Genomic DNA, 25,044 nt, shown 5'->3' on the forward strand with positions numbered 1-25,044 from the left:
TCAGCGATCGTTTCCTTTAAGAAGCGTGTGTGACAGTCAAAGTGTCCAGAAGAACTGCGGCTGGTTCTGGAAGATGCTCAGTAAAACCTACAGCTCATTTCCGCATAAAACTGCACTCACTGTACCCGAGACTAAAGCAAAGGGTCGTTTCACACCAAATACTGACTTTGTTTCATTTATTATGGCTTACTGATTACTGTTTATAGTATTTTTTAATGCTGAAACATTTAATTTCATTATTTTGAAGCTATTTTTTGGTCTACAGCCGAAGACTTTTGCAAAATACTGTATTTCACTCTGACGTCGTCACTCCCAGCGTTTTCCCACTGACCAGGCACGCATCGTCAAAATGGCGAACCGGTTCAAAATTAAAATTCTTTTCATGAACTTGTGTCTCACACCAAATACTGACTTTTTTCACGCATTACTGCTTACTGATCTTTATGGTATATATGGGTCCGTCTCAGAAACTGGGTACTGTGGGGGTCCCCCACTAAATATACTCACAGTCAATAAACTATACGGTTTTGAATGGTGATGTTGGTTTTAATTTGAAATAAAATGATGAAAGAAATAATACAGATAAAACTAAATCTTTGATGTGAATATTCTATTCAGAATTTGGCAAAAATTCTGCAAATTTGTGGAAAAATGGTGGCTTGATCTGGGACATGATAAATGGTTGACTACATCGCATTCCCTTAAAAAGGCTGTAGTCCACTGAAAAGTCTACAGTTATCACTAATTGTATTTTAAGTTGTAACTTTAAGGATTGGTGCGCTCACAGAATAATCATAACCGTAATAAAACATCATGCAAAATATCTGATCATCGTTGTAACTCTGTTTTCCGCAGACCCAAACCCAATACGATCGTGTGTTTTGATCTAAACGGAAAGCCTCAGGGTCGAGGTCACAACCTCACCAAAAGTAGGAACTTAAAATCACTACGCCATATAAAAATTTAGTTATAAATCTGCGATTTTGTTTTTTAAAACGAAAGCTGAAAGTTAGGTATAGAATATGTTTCTTACAGAATATGTTACGATGGTAGCTGGTCTTGTATGAATTTCTGAGCTATAAAATGAGTCGTGGTCTATTTTTTACCGTAGCGTGTTATTTGTGTGCGGGGAAGGACACACATTAACAATTTGCATGTGTAGAATGGAATTTTCCACTCCAACAGTTAGAAGTTGATCGTGCTTCCATTTGTGGTCTTTCTGTTACGCGGGTGATCTGTTCGGACGTTATCACTGAAAAGCTGAGTTTTGACAGTTTTATTTTGTTTTAGTCTTGCAGTATAAGGCAATAGAATGTTTCTTTTTCATCTTACTTTCATATTTCGTAGCGTTTGCGTATTTTTGGCCAATATTTTGCAACCATGGTCAATTTAGATCAAACTTTTGATAGAATCTACAGCCAGTCATTTTGCCCTGCCCCCGCCTCGCGCTCCGTCCGGTGCGGTAGTGATGTCCCGTTGCTCGCGTGCCGCAGCAGAGACCCGCGCGACCTTCAGCCGGTACAGTCGCTGTTCTTTTACCACCGCCGTTATTCTCATCTTTCCGGTGTGTTCTTGATTTTTCCATTGTGTCCTATTTCGCCATATCAAATACCCAAACTGTATCATATTATTCATATTTAAGTGAATAATCAATTCAGTCATCATAACTTGGCATTTTTAACCCAAGCGATCAAAAAGAGGAAATTTATTCAATATTTTCACTCATCTGTGAAGGAGGGGCTTTAATTCTTCATGATGGAGTTATTTTATATGGAAATCAATTTTACAAAAGCATTTGAATTGTAATAAAAAAAAAAAAATGTTCCACAGTGGAGGCCAGATAAAGCAAGATGCTTTCTTTACTCTTATTAAACATGACAAAAGAAACAGAGTGTTAGGCAAATGCGCAAAAAAAAAAGTAAAATTAGAAAATTTATTTTTTGACCATAATGTCCCAAATGAGAGAGCAGTTTTGCGCACTCTGATCATCTACTACTACTAGGATATCAGCTCATATACCGTGAGTAGAGAAAAACAAAATGGCGGAGCGTGTTGCTGAACCAACCAAGGATTAAATAAAAACTCTACTCGAAAGCAAAACCCCCAAAATTATCACGTATTAAAAAGAAACAGAAATAGCTAAAAGAATATAGTTTCTCCCCCCAAACAGCTCCTGTTCCACACTCCAGCCCAGTCGGTGGCAGTAATGAACCTTTAAGTTGGTTTGCCAACCGCCAAAAAACCTTAAAGAAGAAACCCCCAAAAATACAAAAAAAAAAAAAGGCAACAAAATATGAAATAAAAGTATTTGATGGTAAGAATCAGTGCTTTAAGTGGAAAAAACTAAGTGCTGGTACTCCCCATATTCACCTGCTGGCAAATGAGTCGGGCGGTCGGCATCAGCCGATCATCAAGTAATACATTCTGAATTTCTACAGTAAATAAAAAATACGAAGACGAGGCCGATTTTCACTAAATTAATTTATTAAACAAACTACTTCAATCATGTTCTTGTCTCTTGTCCTCATTTTCTGCCGCAGTAGAATTTGACCGTCGAAGCGCTGCGTCGTCATCCGACTCCGTTTCCACTCTCATCCTCTTTGTGCCCTTTTGTATCCATGCCAACGTTACGGTCCCGTTTTCGCTTTTTTTTTTCTCCCCGTTTGTTGTTTCTGACTTCTCTGTGAAAAAGCGAGTGAGCGTCACGTAGTCCTGCGAGCGTCGTGTAGTGCACCCTGGGTAATGTAGTTAAAATGTCATAATGAATCGCTAAGAGACACTCTGATACGGAGAGGACAGGAAACGGTACTGTGAGCTTGTGAGAAGTCCTGGTACGCCAGGGGTTAAAATCTAGACGTGGCGGTACTGCGTACTGGTGCGTACCGGCTATCAGCTCGTGAATAGAGAAAAACAAAATGGCGGAGCATGTTACTCAACCAACCGAGAACGAAATAAAAACTCGACTCGAAAAAACAAAACCTCAAAAAAAAAAAAGCAGCAAAATATGGAATAAAGGTATTTGACAGTAAGAGCATATATATTTTTTTAATTTTTCAAGAATTATTATTATCGCATTTTTCACAAATTGCTCCCGTCATTTCGCCAGTTTGTTGACGTTCTAAGCGGAAATTATTTCGTCGGACGTTTTGTATAAAATTTTTATTGATCGAATTTGCAAAAAAATTAAAATGCTCCGTTTTTCAAAATCCAGTGAATGTAGATAGAACAAAACAGTTATTCCACTCAATCGCGTCGTACACCGCTTATAGATATCAGCGCATATACTATACACAGGGTTAGTCAAAATTATGTGAACACTAATGGATTATTTTTCTCCTGAACGTGTGGTGCGCCGTGACCGCTCCTGGCGTAATTGGATCCTGCTTTTTTGACGCCCCAACAGTGACGTCAGACGTCCACTTACAGATGATACAGTGGATGAACTTCCGCTACAGATCCGATTGGCGCTGTATTTCCAACAGGATGGCGCACCGCCACAATTTGGCCGTACTGTTCATGCTTATCTCAACCACACGTTTCCACGTCGATGGATGGGTCGCGGTGGACCGTCGCCGTGACCTCCACCCTCCCCTGACTTGACGCCCTGTGATTTCTGGTTATGGGGTTTGGTGAAGGAGCACGTATACGGGTATAGCAGGAAAGTTCATGATATCAATGACCTCAAGGACAGAATAAGGACTGTGGTATCATCTATTCCCCACGAAATGTGTCCCCAGGCTTTAAATGATACTGTTGCTCGCTGTTTTCTGTGTTGAACACGATGGCGAACAGGTTGAGACCGTCCTGTAAACCATCTTGCACATATGATGTATGTTTTGTGAATAAATGGTTACCATTTAAGCGTTAACATCATTTTGACTAACCCTGTGTGTGTGTGTGTGTGTGTGTGTGTATTTTATATATAATTTTTAAAAAATTAATTAACTTTTTTTTTTTTTTCCTGTGTCATGAGTGGGGGCTCCATACAGTTCTGGAATTTAAAGGAGACCTGACGGCAAATTTTTTATCATCAAAATTCTATTTCTCATTTTATTAAATATCGGAAAGCGTTTCTGATCGCTATTTTGTCGCTGCTATAGCAAGTTATGAGTGTTTGAAATATGCTCTGTAATACAATATATCAAAGCAATGGCCGTAAACGAGATTCGTTGAGACCTGTGCGAGACATCGTAGGACGGAAGTAAAACATACAGCGCAAATCAAAGTGACCGACGTCTGCCGACGTTGTCAAAAGACATGTGCGCGCCCTCTTTCGAACGCTGGCGTGATCAAGCCGGAAGTTTTGTTAGTTTTGATAGCGATCAGGCAGTAATCGTCATTTAAACTCGTTTTTGTGCAATACTTCGTTTGGGGGGGGGAGTTTTCACGCTTCAAAGTCTCGCACAAGTCTCATGAAGATCGCGCGGATAAGCGACGCCTGCCGTGGACCAAAGGGACTAAATTCAACACGCCTAAAAACCGAACAGGCCAATAAGTAGAATATTTAATTGCCAATACGAGTCAGGGCGGCACGGTGGTGTAGTGATTAGCGCTGTCGCCTCACAGCGAGAAGGTCCGGGTTCGAGCCCCGTGGCCGGCGAGGGCCTTTCTGTGCGGAGTTTGCATGTTCTCCCCGTGTCCGCGTGGGTTTCCTCCGGGTGCTCCGGTTTCCCCCACAGTCCAAAGACATGCAGGTTAGGTTAACTGGTGACTCTAAATTGACCGTAGGTGTGAATGTGAGTGTGAATGGTTGTCTGTGTCTATGTGTCAGCCCTGTGATGACCTGGCAACTTGTCCAGGGTGTACCCCGCCTTTCGCCATAGTCAGCTGGGATAGGCTCCAGCTCGCCTGCGACCCTGTAGGACAGGATAAAGCGGCTAGAGATAATGAGATGAGATGAGACAATACGAGTCACGATATAAGGTTACTAAAACCGAAAACGTCATTGAATAACATGTTAATTAAGAAATAAAGCGAGTTTAAAAATGACTCCAGTTCTCCTTTAAGAAAAATAAAAACCCAACCCTTTGTTCAAGTGTTCCTGCGCATTCAGTGACTGATATAATCTGACCATCAGCAGCAATATGCAGGCCGACCCCCAGACACTTCTCTCACCTCACCAGCGTGTGCTGAGAGCAGTGAACTCGCAGGACTGAGTTTTACGTTTGTGTGTTATGAGATGACTCACTGTAGAAATATGCTGGAGTTCCTCCTCTTGATATTTTCACGGAGCACCGTTTGCAGTCTGCTTTATTTCACCTGCCATCGTTAATCATTATGCATGTCCGGATTAGCCTACTGTTATCTCGTGTCGTCTGTTCATTAACATCTCCAGTGGTATTGTATGTTGGTATCGGGGCATTTTTTTTTTTTTAAATGAATGCACTTAGTTTCACTGGGAGTTCACCAGTAGTACTGATGTATCTGTAGTTATTACTGAGGCATGGGAGCGTTTACTTGTCTGGTGAACTCGCTAATGAATTTCTGCCTATAGATAATTAAACGATATCTAAAACCCTAGACACGCCCCTTACCACTGGAGCGAATGCAAAGTATGGTGATGAGAGTGTACATGTGGTGTGTGTGTGTGTGTACCTGTAGTAGTAGGGGCAGTTTTTGCGTTCTCCTCCTTCGCTGGTGACGGAGTTGACGAGGTGCTCGGTGTCCGTGCTTACCAGCTTGACCGAGTGGATGGTGAGGTGTTGATTCAGGTTGGCACGGCACTTCGCTGCGTACGGACACAGGTGACACTTGTACTTCCTCTCTTCTGAGGAAACACACAGGGGGAATCGTGCACACGTGAGCGCGGATATAAACATACACACAGCCTACGAGTTTGCTGACTGCTAATAATAACCAAGCTAAGCGCAGAGTCTTTATGAAAATTCATTTTTCTTACACCACACACACACACACACACACACACACACATATAATTAACTCAACTCCGTCATAATCTAAGGCTTTATTAAATTAAGTAAATACAAAGAACCTGCACATTATTTGATCTATCAAATAATATAAGAGCCATTCCACCGAATCGGTGCCGTTTCCGTCCCTAGAAAATTATATGTATAAATGCACATAAAAATGTACTTTAAAATGCATTTCCTTATTACGCAGAATGTCCTGCACATTGATCTGATTTCAAATTTAAGATATATAATTGTAAGGATTAATAAAAACTACCTAAAACACTGAAAAATAGCATGTGTTAGCTGTCCCTGCACTCTAACTTTATACTTAACTATGAAATATTATGATTAAAATCCTTCAAAAACAGGATTTCTTTTGCACTGTTGTGTCACTCCATATCCTATCCATGGTTTAAATATATTTTTTTCATAAGAAATCCACAATATCTTAGTTAAAATACACATTTTAGTCGTGTCCCTGGGTTTTCACTCAGTCCTGTTACCCAAACATCTGACAAATTTGGAACATTCCATAAATCACATGCTCAACAGGAAGTTACATCAGTTGTGTCTTCTGAAGGCCATGGGAAGACCAAAAATTAGTTCTCTCATTTACTTTTCTGTATATTTGATGATTTTTTAACTTTGACTGATAAGGTCAATGTCAACATACTGTCCTGTTACTTAAATTATTTCTTAGATGATATTTGTTTATTTTAAAAATATAGATTTTTGGTAAATCACTAGAATGTGCTAAGTGTGGTCATGCTATTAGAGATGACACCATGTGGCTTAATTCCATGCATTAGCTAATCCTAGGCTAAAAACTCAGTCCTGTTACTTTCAGAGTTTTGGCAACAGGACTGAAAAAAAAATGCAGCCATCTTTGACTTCCAAACCTTGTAACGTAGCCTGAGGTTGACCAATACACATTTTGAATAGTTAAATATGTGTGTTATTATAGTCAGTGTTGAAAAGATATAACAATTTAAGTTTAATTTGGGAGTGGTACAACAAGCAAATGGCACCCATTCGGTGGAATGTCCCATAACTTATTTGTTTCTGATACACCTGAAAATGAGTCAAGTCGTCTCCAGAAGACTAGACAAGACTTTCCTGGCGCTGATGTGCAAACTCGTCCGTAAACAGTCCGAAAGATCAGCTTCGAATGGAAACCCGAACTCTTCTGGGTGATCAAACGGAGTGAAGTGTGTTGAAAGGATGTTCGGTGCGAGAATAGTGTCAATACGAGTCCTTGAGCGCAGGTCATCTGTCTTTACGATTACAGCAGCAGGTAGAAATCATCATGGTACAGGATCCAGGATGGATCCCAAGATCTGTCATGGAAGTTTACTGCAGGCTTCCAGTTCACAGTTTGACAGAACACAGTTGTCCACTTCCACCTAGAGATCATACTGGAGGTCTAACGTTTCCGAAAAGTTAAAAGACGGTCTTCACAACCCAAAATCTTTTCAGTAGAATTATTCCACCAGAAGCTCATCTGGCCTGCCATTAGAACCACCATGACGACCAAAACATCAAACAGAACTGAAATGTGATGATGTAAGACAGGACCAACCTCAAGGACAAACTGTTTACAGCAGGAAAATCAGCAAAGGACTACATTTTGTTCCCTGAGGCTGAATTCGCATGATAAACGAGACAGGACATACAATTCTAGTTAGAAGAAAATTTGTGAAGTTGACCTAATTATTGATTTGTTAGCAAAAAAACAAAACAAAAAAAACAAAAAAAATCGACCAAGTTTTGTGCAGAAGGTCGAGTTCTTTCAAACAAAACAATCAAAACTGAAATCCATTGAGAACTGAGGAAGGGAGGAGACACGATTTAACTGAAAATAAACAAATTAAAAAAACAACAACAAACAACCAAGTTTTGTTCCCTGAAGGACGATCGAACCAAACGATCGGAACTGGAATCAGATGAGAAATCAGAGAGGAGATACAATTCTAATGAGAAGTAGGGCTGTGCGATATATCGAATATACTCGATATATCGCCGAAAATTCTGTGCGATACATAAAATTATTATATCGCAACTATCGAGTATTTTATGGTCATATTCCGACTTGCGTTCATTTCGTGTTTGTTTAAAACCTTTCCCGGTGGTTTTCTCCCTGTCCCTCAGGCAGTAATGTGAGAGGCTGCCTAAGGGTAAAGAAAACAATAACGTCACGCACTCGCCAACCAATCCCGGGCGACATCTCGGTGCTGAAAGGAACTTCCGGGAAGATTTTCTAGTTTCGGTTGTGTTGCCAGATTGGGCGGTTTTAAGTGCGTTTTGGCAGGTTTTGAACATATTTTGGGCTGGAAAACGTCAGCAGTATCTGGCAACACTGCCGGCGGGAAGATTTCCTGGTTTCGGTTTACAGCGCTGACTCAGTTCGTGCAATCGCTGGTGTTGCATAGGCTACCGTGTAAGCTCTGTCAATTTCAGCGACACATTAAAAATGGAAGCGGACGAATTGGTTCCTAAAAGAACTAGTAAGGGGTCGGTCATTCAGCATTTTTTTTGGATATCACGAGGAGGGCGTGGAACAGCAAATGCCAGTTTGTAAAATGTGCAAAAAAAAACCTGTCATCACGAAAGGCAATACCGGAATTCTACACATCTGAGAGGCAGAGCCAGAAAACATTCAGTTCAAAAGTGTGCAAAGAGAAAAATGACGTTTTGCAGATCTCTCTCTTCTCTCCCTCAATCTCTCTCTCTATTGTGAATGTTCCAGTGGTTCTCAGTAGTCAGGTTAATAGCTTGGAGATCTATTTTTTAAAATAATTTAATGAATGAGCACTTTTCTTATTTAGGCTAAATGTCCTTCTCAGTGTTGAGCTGCACTTTATTGGTTTGAGCTCTGAGCAGCTCTGTATTGTTTTGCCCCTTTGTTGCAATTTTCAAGATTGTTTTTGCAGTTTGTGCCACATCTTTGTTGAATAAAAAATAGTCTTATTTCAGTTCAATTGCGATTAATCACTAACATGAACATTTAAAATGTGTTGTTGAAAACCACGTGTAAAGTTAACCAAGAATGTTATTTAATCTGCAGGGATTGTAGTGAAAACAGTAAAGAGTAAAAGTTAGATTTCATGGGGTCCTTTAGAGGAGATTTAAATATATCGAGATATATATCGTACATCGTGAAATGGAGAAAATGTATCGGGATATTCATTTTTTCCCATATCGCACAGCCCTAATGAGAAGTCCCAAAATTTTGTTAAGTTGACCTAATTAGTAATTTGTTAGCAAAAATCGACTATTGCTGGGTTTCGCGTGATGTCACAGCCACCTCATTAGTTATTCGAAACTTTATCTGGTGCTCTACCAAAGCTCAGTTGACAAAGCGTTTGTACGGAAAAGGTGCACTGCTCTCATTAAAAATGCTTTACGCTTGCGTTGTTTTAGGTTGTTCGGATCGATCAAACCGTGAAAGCGATAAAAGTTTCTTCAGGGTTCCCCGTGAACTAATAAAAAAGGGTGAACGAGCACAGGATTTCACAAAAAGACGTCGAGAAAGGTGGGTTTTGAACCTCTGACTGAAATCGAAGGGAGCCGAGTCGAAGCATGCTCGAGTTTCACTTGGTGAAAGGTTTGTATTTCCCTCTCAGCTATATGTTAGTGTTTTCCAAGTACTTTTCTTGCTATGTGTCATTATTTTACGGTACTTTTTTTAAGTCATGAAGCGCTAAAGTCCCCAGCTGTTTCTTTGTTTCCTCCTCACAAAGTCCATATGCATGAAGGTCGCGACAAAATTCTTCCCCAGCCGTACAGTTACAATGCGCCGTGATCACTTCTCCGTCTTGTTTAACTAAGATCCAGGTCTTTAAAGGGGTTTCTGATGATCTTTGTGAATGATTTAGCTGAGAGATAAGAGCCAACACAAGTGAGAATCAAGTGAACTGTTGTTTGTTTACACTTCAACTTGCAGCGCTTCGTTGTAAAGACGCGAACGAAAAGCTTAAAAAAAAAATAAATACTTACACGGGCAAAAACAATACAGGATTCGTTCGGCAGTGACTTGATCCCGAGGTCCTTTACCCAGCCACATACAAAACAGTTGTAAGCCTCCATACTCTTCGACGCTTTCATCTGTTTTGCGGTGTAGAAGGACGTCTGCAACACCAGATAGTTCGAGATGTCGGGGAACTCGACTGAAGGGTAGTTTTCGAGATCGTATGACAAATCCTTCTTTCCCAGACTGTAGGGGTCGATTCCATTACACATAGCAATCTTCTGAATATATCTAAAGCCAGCAGCGGCTTCTAGATTACGAGTGTACTCTGCTAACTTATCGCTAGTTGTTTGCACTACGGCAGCCGTTTAGACCACCAGCTATTTCACTTCCGGTAAAACCGCTAAGAAAAGTCACGTGACTGAAACCCAGCAATATACTGACCAAGTGTTGTGCAGAAGGTCGAGTTCTTTCAAACAAAACAATCAGAACTGAAATCCATTGAGAACTGAGGAAGGAGATATGAAACTCAAACAACCAACCAAGTTTTGTTGCTCAAAGGAAGATCTACCCGAAACATCGATCAGAACTGGAATCGGATGAGAAATCAGTGAAATTCTAGTGAGAGGCCTGGAAGAGTCGTTAATTTGGCCTAATTAGTAACTTGTTAGCAAAAAATTTGACAAAACGACGACCAAGTTGTGTGTGGAGCGATGCGTTCTTTCGAACAAAACAATCGGAACAGAAATCTATGGAGAACTGAATTGTGGACGACGGACGGATGACGGCCGCCATGCCACGGTAACAGCTCATCAGCCTGACAGCCAGATGAGCTAATCATAATCTCCATACACTGATTTCAAATGACAATCTTCCTCATCCTAATTGCGTCTGTAATTTAATATTTGCATATTTGAGGACCAAGTTTAAGTTCAAAATGAGGAGTGAGGTGAGGAGGCTGTACAATACCAGACCTGCACTAAAAAAAAAAAAATATGATAAATAAATACTGATTCTATTTCGCCACGAAGGCAGCCTCCGTAACATTCCATTACAAGCCCTTACGTAAGATCGTGGGTGAGAGCAAATGTGAGACACTAAACGTGTCTTGGCTGATTGTCTTTGCTGGAAATAACTGAGTAACTCTATAAATCTGACTGTTTGCTTTAATGATCTGTTTAGGAGAAAAGTGTAATAATAACAATCTGGATTATTGTATTGACTCTAAACACGGTGTGTGTGTGTGTGTGTGTGTGTGTAAGTGGAACGATCATGGTAACGGAGTCAGAATGGAATAACACCTGGAATAATCGTCTACCCCCAGCCTGATTTTGGTGTTGAACTGCAATAGAATGTGAAATGAGGAAATATTAGAGACGAATTGTTCCAATATTTTATCAGCAGCAGCAACATGTGACCTTAAAATAAAATGACCGTGGCATGATTATTGGTGCCAGCCAGGCTGATTGGAGTATTTCAGAAAGTGGTGGTGATTTGGGATCTCTGACACAACATTCTTTTGATTGTACACAAAATGGTGCCAAAAAAACAAACAGAAAAAACAAACAAACAAAAAAACAAGAAACAAACAAGTCGGAATGCGCAAGATCTTAAAACGTGAGGAGGACGGTGACAACGGCAGACGATCACATCGGGTATCGTTCACACAAGAACAGGAATCTGAGGCTACAGCGGGCACAGGATCACTGAAACTGGGCTGGGGAAGAGCTGAATAAAGGTCATGTGATGCTTTTCCAATCTCCAACTGTCCGAGGGGAGAGAGAGAGCGAGAGAGACAGAGAGACAGCAAGAGAGACCAACAGACAGAGAGAGACACAGACAGAGAGAGACCAACACAGAGAGAGACACAGACAGAGAGAGACCAACAGAGAGAGAGAGAGAGAAAAACAAAGATAGAAACATAGAGAAAACGAGAAAGACAGACAGAGAGAGAGAAAATGAGAAACAGACAGAGGGAGACCAACAGAGAGCAAGAGAGAGAGAGAGACACAGACAGAGAGACAGTGAGAGACCGACAGAAAAAGAGAGAGACACCAACAGAGAGAGACAGAGAGAGAGAAACAGACGGACAGAAAGAGAGAAAGATGGAAACAGAGAGAGAAAATGAGAAACAGAGACAGAGACTGACAGAAAAAGAGAGAGACCAACAGAGACAGACAGAGAGAGAAACAGAGAGAGAAAGATAGAAACATACAGACAAAGAGAGAAAACAAGAAACAGACAGAGAGAGACAGAGAGAAAATGAGAAACAGAGAGAGAGACCAACAGAGAGAGAAACAGAGAGACACAGAGAGAAAGAAACAGACAGAGAAAGATAGAAACATACAGACAGACAGAGAGAGACCAACAGAGAGAGAAACAGAGAGACACCGACAGAAAAAGATAGAGAGACAGAGAGAGAGAAACATACAGAGAGGGACAGTGAGAGAAAACGAGAAACAGACAGACAGACAGACAGACAGAGAGAGAGAGAAATGGCACGGTGGTGTAGTGGTTAGCGCTGTCGCCTCACAGCAAGAAGGTCCGGGTTCGAGCCCAGCGGCCGGCGAGGGCCTTTCTGTGTGGAGTTTGCATGTTCTCCCCGTGTCCGCGTGGGTTTCCTCCGGGTGCTCCGTTGTACGTACAACGTGTTTCGTTGTACGTCTGCGCAGTGACAATAAAAGCATTCTTCTTCAGAGCGACAGAGAGAGAGAGAGAGAGAAAGTGTGTGTGTGTGTTGGGATCTCACCTGTGTGTAAGGAAAGGTGTCTGGAGAGAGTCTGCTGGCGGCCGAACACTTTGCCACACACGGGACAGGGGAAGAGCTGCTCGTTGAGTCTCCACTGCGGCAGGCCGTTGGCCGTCTCACACAGCGGTTTCTCCGGATCTGAAAAAAGCACGAGCCCTCCGGTTAAACAGCCCACGCTGCTTAATACACACCTGTTAATACACACCTGTTAGAGCTCGAGAAACGCTGCTTAAATGGGCAACATTCACGATCAATTCGCGCACTGACTCAGATCGCCTCTTCTTTCAGTTCATGTGAATGGAAAGCAATAATCTGAGCGAAGAGACCTGCGTCTGTGAGCGAGCGAGTGTATGAGTGGCCTTGTCTTCCTGCTGTGAGATCTGTAATGAAGTCTGTGTGTACCGTAGTTACTGCCAGTCATATTCAGGTGGGGTGTTTTTTTGGTCTCCTCACAGCGCTACACATTCTCATTTCTGTTAAACAGCAGTAGCAAATAATCAGGACCTGAACCACAAACTCCCAGAGTACTCCAAAATAAATCTTCCGACAACCCTTTTCTCTTAGTTTCACCGTAGTTACTCAGTAATACTTTCAGATGCAATAAACAAAAAAAACCCTGAGACTTTAAAGGGTTAAATATGGTTCAGAAATAAACATCTGAAGCCACCGGAGAAAAACCAGCTTGGGTAAATAACAGCGGTGGAGCGGAGAGTGTTTCACCAATTCTGCTCACTTCAGAAAAGAGAGCTGTTTTAAAAAAAAGTGCGAATTTCCAGAGAACGTGTGAGGAGATGATAAAACGCAGGAGGCTGAAAGGTAGGATACATGTGCAAGATTTAACAAAGGTGAAATGGACGTAGACAGTCCAGATCACACAATCGCAGGCAAAATACAAAGCTGAGAAGAACGCTGGCAGGAATCAAAAACACCCACGAACGAAATACTGCAGGATAAACAAACCATTATATCGAAATAAACCAAAACACTACGTGGATTTGATGACTGGATTTTTTTTTTTTTTTTTGCCTGCAGGCATTGATGCTTTATTTAAGGAATAAAATACTTGGTGGTGTGCTGGTGTAGAAAAATAAATCAACGATGAGGTGGCGTGACGCCTCAGTTATACTCACTTGGACAGCTGTGGACACCACGGACGCAAAGCTGTACGTATTAGCCGGCTTTCTAGTCCACTTGGAGTGCGTTTGGAGTCAGGTTACATAGGTAAATTTCCGTCTAGGAATTACTGCACGTTTGATTGTCTTCATGCCGTTTTAAAGGCGAATTGTAAAAATGCGGCGGGCTGCGACAGACCTCCAGCGCATGCACACTGGGGCGCCTGTGGATGGTAACGGTCATGCAGATTTGTCACAAAAAAAAAAATCAGAAAGTACACGGACTTCTGTTCAGAGTCTCGCGTACACCCTGTGATGACGAAATTTAAGAGTTTCGTTCCTCTGATACGATGGCAGCGTGCCAAAAATTATAGGTCCCTGATGCTTATTATTCCTTTATAGCTACTTGTAATGTTGTGGAATGTCCATGAAACAAGTCTTCTTATTACTTACGTTATTAGCAGCTATTTAACAATTATTCCACGAAATCGAGTCGTATATGAGCTACGTATGTGCGACGAGATTGAGTCGAATAACCATTTTATTCTATCCACATTCACTGGATTTTGAGAAACGGAGCATTTTTACTGTTATTTTTCGCAAATTCGATCAATAAAAACTTTATACAAAACATCTGACCAAATCATTTCCGCTTAGGCAGACTTCTTAGAAACCTATCGATGGCTGCGTGAATTGAGTGGTGGTGTTTTTTTGTAGAAAGTGTTGTCTTGCTGTCGTGCCGAGCTACAGAACAGCTTTATGCATTTATTTAACTCTTCCTTGGACATTTCAGTCCTGTAACTTTCAAACTTCTTTGAGGTTTTGAACCGATCTAAAAAAAAAAAAAAATTCAACAAATTTTAATACTTAAAAGGAGATACGCAGAACCTTTATTTTTAAATAAATTTCTGAGTGGATAGTATCTCCATGCTTGACTCTTGTATGCTGCATACATAAATGGGAAAAAAATATTTTTTTGAGAGTTAAAATCGACCGCAAAGTTGGCATTCGAGCTGCCCCGCTGAGCCAGCCAGCCCTGAGCGCGTGACGTCACTGCGGTAACCGGTTTTAAGGCCAAAGCCTTTGACAGCTATAGACCAAAGTCATGTAAATAAAAAAAATTATGGTGAAAGTAAGAAATCCCGTTACCGACTTGCTCAACTAAGAAACATTTGACTCCACTGATTGTGGGTTGACTCTCATTAAAACAGGATGGGTGTTATAACTTACGCAACATACATGTACATGCATGCATTTTCACTGATAAACCGTAAAAGGCTAATTAAATAATCAGATCAACTGAGACAATCACATTCTGAAGCAAATTAAATAATCTTATACCGGTAACTTAAACACACAATACAAGTTACATGTATTCATCTAAATGCAGGTAAACGACGAGTGGTGTTGTTTTTGTTGTTTTGTATCCAAATGAGAGTCGGAGTCACATTTGTTTTGAAACAATCTGACTTTCAGTTGTTCGTTCAGTTCTCCGTTCATTCGCTTCTTCCACGTAAGGGCGAGATATTGCTGCGGAGCCGAGCATATCCAGCGGAGAAATCAGACGGCTGGTCCACTCATTCTCTCCATACTGAGTACTCCGCCATTACTGCTCGGCTCAGGCGATTACTAAAACCCGGGATGGGACGCCACTGGTTTTTACAACAACCGCAGGGAGGTCACTGCTCGAGCGATAATGTGTCCTGTCCCGTCCTGTTCCGAGTTTTAGCAACAACCCTCGGCTCACACTCCGGGAGAACTGGTGCAACTGAACTTACTTTCCTTTTCTTGTAGTTTTCTTTTCCTTTAATTGTTGGGACTGCACCCACCCTCTTTCAATACGGGCTTGTAGCCAACGCTCCTCAACAGATCAGAGGTCTCGTACGAGTCTTCAGTAAAACGTGCAGAGGACAGACCACTTCGTAGCCGCCCAATGTGCCCGTGATTTTCTCACAAAACGAGTCCAAATCTTTGCAGTTTGAACATTCTTGGGCCATGAACGCAACATAAATGCTCCTCCTGTCGTGTTGCTGCATCCACCAGCAACACATCTACGTGGCATCGCGATAAATTGGCTCAAAATGGAGGATCAGAGTTGCAGTCAGCTCTGTGTTTTAGTATAGCGCAAATGGCGATGAGACCAACAGCCTTCCTGTTGTGACGTCAAGGTCATTCACTCAGACCGCTACCTATATGAATCATTTTAATCGTAAAAATTGCTCCATTAGATTTATTGTTAACGCTTAAAACTATTCCCGTGCCATTCCTGAGGTCTCGAGGCATTTGTAAACAAAAAGTGAGGCCATGGTTCTCCATATCTCCTTTAATGCTGAAGAATGTGAACAAACTGGCGAAATGACGGGAGCAATTTGTGAAAAATGCTCGAATAATAATTCTTGGAAAATAATAAAAAAAAAAAAGACACGTTCTTACCATCAAATACTTTCATTCCATATTTTGTTGCTTTTTTTTGTGGTTTTGTTTTCGAGTAGTTTTTTTCTTTCGTCCTCGGTTGCGTCAGCAAAACGCTCTGCCATATTGTTTCTCTCTACTCACGGTATACGAGCTGATATCCTAGTGGTAGAGTAGTCAATCAGAGCACGCGATTGCTCATATCCAGTGAATGTGGCTGGAATAAAAATGCTCGTTCCCTCACCAGCTTTTTTCTCTCTCTGTTCAAGTTGAAAAGATGACAAGAAAAACCATTCAGCTTGTCGCGTTAACGAGAAACCGCAAAGTGTCACAAAAGTTTATATGACGCTGGAGACTTAAAACCCGAACGAACATCTCTTCACAAGAAAACTTCTTCACCAAATCCTTTTGATCATGAAACATGTAGTTGGAAAATTCAGTGATATAAATTCATGGATGTAGTATACCGTACGCTTCTAATTTTATCACCTGGAGACAAATCTGTACCTCGGGCACCTTGGAACAAGAAGATTCCATGTCCGGGTTATTATTATTTTAAAAATTATTCGTTCTCCAGGAGACTCGGCAAATACGTCGATCAAGCTTCTCTGATCGGATGAGTCCAAAACGGTACTTTTTGGACTTGACACAAAGTGCTACATTACCAACCAGAGAAGACCATGCCTACAGTGAAGCACGGTGCTGGCAGCATCATGCTTCCTTGGCCTTGGTTGCTTCTCTGACTAATACTCACCTTACCCAGGCAGTACGTCAGTGACTTTCCATGTCTTTCCAAGTTTTAATAACACATTTAATGGTACTCCTCTATGGAATCAATTTTGTGCCAAAATGTTCATACAATACTTTTGAAATATCAGACAAAAATGACAAATCAAAATACAAAAAAAAAAGAATTTTTTTAGACTGGCAAACAAATTATTCGTGTAATCGTGCAAAATATCAGTCTATTACTCTTCAGAAACCTTTTATTTTTGTTCCGCATCTTTCTCAGTTTTGTTTGACGTAATTTATTTTGGTTGCGATTCCAGCTTTCTCGTTTGCGCTCCCTGACTTTCTGCTTGCAGTTTTGGCACAAACTTCACGTGTGGGTGGGCTGTCCAGGAACGCATTCCCATTGGCTAACTTGCGTTTGACTGACAGCTACACTCAGCCATTCCCTACTCGGATTCTGGCGGACTGTTTGACGAGTGACCGATCCATTGACGGTAAACGAGGATGGAGTGGACTTCAGTGGCGACTATGATACTGAATTAATTCAACAAAGTGTAAATTCAATATCATAGTCGCCGCTGAAGTCCACTCCATCCTCGTTTACCGTCAATGGATCGGTCACTCGTCAAACAGTCCGCCAGAATCCGAGTAGGGAATGGCTGAGCGTAGCTGTCAGTCAAACACAAGTTAGCCAATGGGAATGCGTTCCTGGACAGCCCACCCACACGTCAAGTTTGTGCCAAAACTGCAAGCAAAAAGTCAGGGAGCGCAAACGAGAAAGCTGGAATCGCAACCAAAATAAATTACGCCAAACAAAACTGAGAACAAAAATAAAAGGTTTCTGAAGAGTAATAGACTGATATTTTGCACGATTACACGAATAATTTGTTTGCCAGTCTAAAAAAATTTACTTTTTTTGTATTTTGAGTTGTCGTTTTTGTTTGATATTTCAAAAGTATCGTATGAACGTTTTGGCACAAAATTGATTCCATACTCCTCTGGACGTTCAAAGTTTGTGAGATTTTATTTATTTTACAAATCAAAGTCCTGATTGGTATCCAGAACGGGGCTTGTTTTGAGACCTGCTACACAAGGTCCATGGGAATCATTTGCTACTTTCGGAAGGATACCATATCTAAAAATGGTCCAGAAAATGAATCGACGCCTTCTGACCAACCGGAATTGGGAATTCGACAACACTGAGGTACGATCCTTGAATAATTAATTGCACACAAGGTCACAGGGTCCAGGTTTCTCAGAGCCTGAAGCTGCAGGTCTGATGCGAGACACTTAACACACCCAGACTAGTGTACAACACTCCCTCTGTCTGCTGAATTCGATTGGTACACACCTTATAGTCCTGAGACAGGGAGAGCAAGAGAGCGAGAGAGAGAGACACACACACAAAACAGTACTCCACAAGGAGACAGACAGAATTAACCTTCTGATGAAGGTGCTTTGGCTTGGCGTCAAATTAAAATGCAGCTCCACGCTTCCCCTCTCTCCTGTAGTGGAAGTGGGGGAAGAGAGATAAATAAACGAGGGGATAAATAAATAAATCAGGGAGAAATTCCGTCATTGCACATTGCAGCTCCTTCAAATGGCCAGGTGGCGCAGTGGGCACGCATGGCTCTTCTTCACACACACACACACGCACGTATAAACTGGCTAATGCAACGCAGGCTTCACACACGATAAACACAGCATGGTGACATCAGCCTGACATTAGCCTGAGACAAACGAGTAAAACAGCAGACCCACGATCTCCAGCCAGTTGGAAGTTTTGCGGAACATACCAGCGTGTGTCTGTGGGTGTTTGGAGGTCATGTAAATGACATCTACAGCCTGCTTCGCTTCCTGTGTAGACCTCTTGCATTCCGAACCGCTCAATACACACTCACGCATGGCTTTCTGCCTGTGTGTACATGTTCCTGTGTGTGTGTGTGTGTGTGTCCCCTTGGACTTGTGGTTCCTCGTAAACAGGCGCATTTTTCCGGAGGCTGTCCTGTGTAGTGCAGGCTGCAGGATTGATGGGGTTAGGGAGGAGAAGAAGAGAGAGAGAGAGAGAGAGAGAGAGAGAGAGAGAGAGAGAGAGAGAGGGCGTCTCAGAGTAGCAGCTTTCTGGCATGTTGGGGAATATTTAATGGTGGCCATTAAAGAGCAGATGCACTGGCCTTGGACGCCGAGCCTGAAGGACGTCTCACCGGTACATGACCCAGCACGTGATGGTGCACCGCAGCCCAGAGCAGCTCTAAAAACCCAAATGAGGGGGATGAGTGCTGGGGAATGTGGGTAATCTTATGGACGGAAACTCGGATACTGAGGTTGAACTTGCCCCGTCCAGACCGCTTTCCTAAAGGATGAATCCACTGGAGTTCAAAAACCACATCGGTGTAGCGTTCAAGGCGGATTCCTTTGATGAAGATTGACGTTTTTTCTTTTGATGTAGTTGGAAAATTAATTTAAATCTGGATGGACGTATTTATGTTTTTATTAATTGCAGATAAACCAGGACCTTGGGCAGATTCTGTGTCTGGGCTATTATTGTTATTCATAGTTCCCTGAAGGACAAACAAGTTCTCCAGGAGACTTGGCAAACGTGGAAGAAGGTCCTCTGGCCTGACGAGACTTGGCACAAAGTGCTACACTTCTCATCGACCTGAGAACATTATCCTTACACTGAAGCATGGTGGTAGCATCGTGCTACCTTGACTTCTTGGTTGCTTGTCTCACTAATGCCCTCCTCCTTACTTGGTCTGTGAAAGTTCTCAGTCATCCAGGTCAGCGTAATCCAGAGGTGCTAAAGAAGGCCACTGGACTTGCTTGAAGTCCTTGAAGACGTTTCACCTCTCATCCGAAAGGCTTCTTCAGTTCTGTCTGACTAGTGGAGAGTTCTAGGTATTTATCCTCTAGTGGACCAAAAGCAACCTTAAGGAGAGTCGTTGAGGTCACATGGGTTGTTGACCACCTCAGTCATCCTGTAGGTTGTTGGGGTCACTGGAGGCCGGGTATGAACGGTGTTAGCAGTCTAGAGTGTCGTTAGGGTGACCTGTGGATCGTTGGCTCTCTCTGCCATCATGTGAGTCTTTGAAATCAGCTGAGTCTTGGTGAGGATGTGTATTCAGTTTTCTGGGAAGTGTGCCAAGGACTGCATCGTAGGTGGCTGATAAGTGGCGTCTCGGACCACCTCGTCTGTTCAGCAATGGTTGTTTCTGGTTGACAAAGACTGCTTCTTTTACTCCTCTTTCAAACCACCGGTCTTCTCTGGCTAGTCTTCTCCCCGCTAGTCAGACACAACTGAAGAAGCCTTTTGGATGACAGGATTTCAACCAAGTCCAGTTGCCTTCTTTAGCACCTACAGATCCTTACTTGGTCATTTAAAAAAATCTCATCTCATCACATTATCTCTAGCCGCTTTATCCTGTTCTACAGGGTCGCAGGCGAGCTGGAGCCTATCCCAGCTGACTACGGGCGAAAGGCGGGGTACACCCTGGACAAGTCGCCAGGTCATCACAGGGCTGACACATAGAGACAAACAACTAATCACACTCACATTCACACCTACGGTCAATTTAGAGTCGCTAGTTAACCTAACCTGCATGTCTTTGGACTGTGGGGGAAACCGGAGCACCCGGACGAAACCCACGCAGACACGGGGAGAACATGCAAACTCCACACAGAAAGGCCCTCGTCGGCCGCTGGGCTCGAACCCGGAACCTTCTTGCTGTGAGGCGACAGCGCTAACCACTACACCACCGTGCCGCCCTGTGAGATGATTATTTTATAACCGAACCCTGATTGATAATGAGTCCTCATGATGTTCTTTGTCAAGGTATGTTCTCCAGGAACAGGTGTATTTATACTGGCATCACGCAACACAACTATTTTGTGTCGAACAAAAAGGCATCATCTCCATTTCAGTTTGAACTCCTAACACTACAAAAATGTGTCATCTCTCGTATTGTCTTGTTTATTAATGAGATTAAGCTAATTATCCCCATAATCAGTTTGACCTATGTTTACAACGAGTGCCAATAATTCTGTATCTGTCTGTATACACTACCGTTCAAAAGTTTGGGGTCACTTTGAAACGTCTTTATTTTTGAAAGAAAAGCACTGTTCTTTTCAATGAAGCTCACTTTAAAGGAACAGTCCACCGTACTTCCATAATGAAATATGCTCTTATCTGAATTGAGACGAGCTGCTCCGTACCTATCTGAGCTTTGCGCGACCTCCCAGTCAGTCAGACGCGCTGTCACTCCTGTTAGCAATGTAGCTAGGCTCAGTACGGTCAACGGTATTTTTTGGGGCTGTAGTTAGATGCGACCAAACTCTTCCACGTTTTTCCTGTTTACATAGGTTTATATGACCAGTGATATGAAACAAGTTCAGTTACACAAATTGAAACGTAGCGATTTTCTATGCTATGGAAAGTGTGCACTATACTGACAGGCATAGTAACACCTTCTGTGCGCTTTGGCAGCGCATTGATATCTGAGCTCCGTATCAATGCGCTGCCGAAGCACGCAGAAGGTGTTACTATGCCTGTCAGTATAGTGCGGACTTTCCATAGCATAGAAAATCGCTACGTTTCAATTTGTGTAACTGAACTTGTTTCATATCACTGGTCATATAAACCTATGTAAACAGGAAAAACGTGGAAGAGTTTGGTCGCATCTAACTACAGCCCCAAAAAATACCATTGGCCATTGCTGAGCCTAGCTACATTGCTAACAGGAGTGACAGCGCGTCTGACTGCGTCTGACTGACTGGGAGGTCACGCAAAGCTCGGAGAGGTACGGAGCAGCTCGTCTCAATTCAGATAAGAGCATATTTCATTATGGAAGTTTGGTGGACTGTTCCTTTAAACTAATCAGAAATCCACTCTATACATTGCTAATGTGGTAAATGACTATTCTAGCTGCAAATGTCTGGTTTTTGGTGCAATATCTCCATAGGTGTATAGAGGCCCATTTCCAGCAACTATCACTCCAGTGTTCTAATGGTCCAATGTGTTTGCTCATTGCCTCAGAAGGCTAATGGATGATTAGAAAACCCTTGTACAATCATGTTAGCACAGCTGAAAACAGTTGAGCTCTTTAGAGAAGCTATAAAACTGGCCTTCCTTTGAGCAGATTGAGTTTCTGGAGCATCACATTTGTGGGGTCGATTAAATGCTCAAAATGGCCAGAAAAACGTCTTGACTATATTTTCTATTCATTTTACAACTTATGGTGGGAAATAAAAGTGTGACTTTTCATGGAAAACACAAAATTGTCTGGGTGACCCCGAACTTTTGAACGGTAGTGTATTTATGTCTAAAAACGTTTTATACCGTATTTTCTGGACTATAGAGCGCACCTGTATATAAGCCGCATCCGCTCTATTTTAAAAAAAACAATAAAAAAAAAAGATATACAAGCCGCACCGGGCTATAAGCCGCAGATATCCATGTTGAAAAATTAGATATTTACTGCATGTACAGAACGATTTTGTACTGTAAATGTAGATGTATGTACCTGAACAGATTCTTTCCGAACAGTGCCTTTTAACACGGCAGCAACTTTGCTGATTAAAACGGAACAGAACCAAGAGAAAATAACCGGTATTTATTTACCTTCATTTCTCCTGTGTTTGAAACCACAAGTCACTTTAATCATCTTCGCTGGATTTGAAAATAATTACCAGTTAGTAATTTGTCGTGCGTGTTCTATCTGCTAAAGATCTGCTAATTCTTCTTTGCATTGATTTTTCGTCTATCTTATTTTTGATTCTACTTCCGGTTAGAGCGCCCCTAGCTCGCTCGCTCTCTTTTTTTTTTTAGTCACCCAGGTTAGTTGTAGAATAGGCTCTTGAACCATACCCCAGTCCAGCAGGTGGCGGTAATGCACCTCATACGTTAAGTTGCCAACCGCCATAAAAATCCAAGAAGAAGAAGAGCGCCCCTAGCGGTGGAAGAAAAATCCACAGAATAGCCGCACCTTTGTATAAGCCGCATGGTTCAAAACCTAGGAAAAAAGTAGCGGCTTATAGTCCAGAAAATACGGTATATACTAGTGCTGTCAAGCGATTAAAATATTTAATCGCGATTAATGTCGCGACAGTCATAGTTAACTCGCGATTAATTGCAATTTAATCGCACATTTTTGTCACATAAAAAACCATTGTAATTCTCTTATCAGCATAAAAAAGTGAATGGCCTTGCTTTGTACCAATGTTGTTTTTTTTTTTATTGCAAAGCATAACACGTCTTGACACAGCCACTGCAAAGTGAAACCTAAGCCGAACACCGGAGCGGGGCTAGCAAGAGAACCATGAGTGAAATGATCTACTGTTTGAGTTAGTCTACAACTCTAATCAGAGAGACAGGTTACACAGTGACGGTAGGCTTGACATGCTTGATTATAATATAAAGTACACCATTATATTAAGTTTAAGTTGTTCGTTGATAAATATTGCATTGAATCTGATCTTTACTGTTTCAGCTCACTTAACACATTTTGTACTTTTACACTTTCTACCTGTTGATGCGTCACGCTGTCCAATCAGAGGCGGCCAAATTTGCATATTACAGGAAGGGTTTCTGGGATAGCATTGAGTTTACAGTTCAGAGGGATCTGGCTTCTTTAGACGCTGTCTTCTTAAAACTGAATAAATATTTAAAAAGAGCCAAATGAGCCAGTCTTTTGAACGGCTCTTTTCAAAGAACGGATCACAAAGATGCGGATCCCATCAAAGAGCCATAAATCCCATCTCTACTAGCGCGCCCTGCCCGCGCTGGTTCTTTGGGGGGAGGGCAGAGGACTCTGGCTGTGCGGGGCGTGGCATTACAGTCTAGCTGCTATCGGTTTTTTTGCAAAGTCTTTGTTCCAAGTTCCTGGCAGTTTCAAAAGCTTATGAAAAACCTACATCATGTCACAGAGCGTTAATCTCGCGATAAAAAAATTATCACTGTTAAAATTTAGTCAAGTTAACGCGTTAATAACGTGACATTTTTGACAGCACTAATATATACACACACCCCTGTGCTGGGAGTCTCTTATTCAGATTAGCGTTTCACCGATTTATCCACTTCTCAAATAATGATGCTGTGTATAATTTATGATCGCTAGCGCTTATTTATTTAATGCATTAAAATCGCATGGGGGGGGAGGGGGATGTGACTTCGTCACCTCTCATGTTTAGTTTCATAACATTAGCCACATTTGCAGTTTGGTGTTAATTCAGTTGCATGACTTTTAAACTTCAGCTTGGGTTAGAAGTAGCATATAATTAAATAAACTACATTTAGCTCATAATTATATAACTACACAGTGTATACTACATCTCTCTGCTCCATCTGGTGTGATTCACGTTATGAGAGCTTCCATTAAAGCTGTGTGGATGTTTGCCCTCAACTCGTGTGTGACTTTTAGAAGCGCTAACAGATAGGAAGCAGTCGAGATGCCCAGAGAGCCCTGGTGCTGTTGGGTGACTCATGACCAGTGAGGATCTATACGCCGAGACCTGGTGGCTCGGACAGCCTGTTCGGTTAGGAGTGTGATTTATCACACCTTCCCACAATGCACTTGGGCAGGGCTTGTCTTCAGGGCAATCAAACTTTAGCTGGTCATCTGCTCTTTCGCGCTCTCTCTCTCTACAGTGTCTTGCAAAAGTATTCATCCCCCTTGGTGTTTGTCCTGTTTTGTCGCATTACAAGCTGGAATTAAAATGGAGTTTTGGAGGGTTAGAACCATTTGATTTACACAACTTGCCTAGCGCTTTAAATTTGTTGTTTTATTGTGACACAAACAATACATAAGGTGAAAAAACAGAAATCTGGAGTGTGCATAAGTATTCCCTCCCCCCGTCGCATGAAACCCCTAAAGAAGAGCCGGTCCAACCAATTCACTTCATAAGCCACATAATTAGTTGATCAAGAACCACCTGTGTGCAATCAAAGTGTCACATGATCTGTCACATGATGTTTGTATAAATCAACCTGTTCTGGAAGGACCCTGACTCTGCAACACTACTAACCAAGCAACATGAGAACCAAGGAGCCTCCAAACAGGTCAGAGACACGGTTGTGGAGAAGTATAGATCAGGGCTGGGTTATAAAAAATATCCCACGGAGCACCATTAAATCCATTATAGCAAAATGGAAAGAATATGGCA

The 25,044-nt window shown here is 42.0% G+C and overlaps 1 protein-coding gene across 4 annotated transcripts in view; it reads right to left on the reverse strand.

The window, feature by feature from the left end:
• The window catches only part of znf827 (zinc finger protein 827), a 360,579-nt gene that overhangs the window by 45,854 nt on the left and 289,681 nt on the right, over positions 1-25,044 (reverse strand). For all 4 annotated transcript variants that reach the window (XR_009655091.1, XM_060926541.1, XM_060926539.1 and 1 more), the window contains exons 9-10: positions 12,632-12,769; positions 5,596-5,767 (exon numbers count right to left, since the gene is read on the reverse strand). Coding sequence is in view for 3 of the 4 variants with exons in the window: in XM_060926541.1 (XP_060782524.1) it covers positions 5,596-5,767; positions 12,632-12,769 (310 nt within the window). In the remaining variant the exon portion in view is untranslated. The remainder of the gene's footprint in view (positions 1-5,595; positions 5,768-12,631; positions 12,770-25,044) is intronic.

This window comes from Neoarius graeffei, chromosome 7 (assembly GCF_027579695.1).
Source record: "Neoarius graeffei isolate fNeoGra1 chromosome 7, fNeoGra1.pri, whole genome shotgun sequence".
NCBI classification, from domain to species: domain Eukaryota; kingdom Metazoa; phylum Chordata; class Actinopteri; order Siluriformes; family Ariidae; genus Neoarius; species Neoarius graeffei.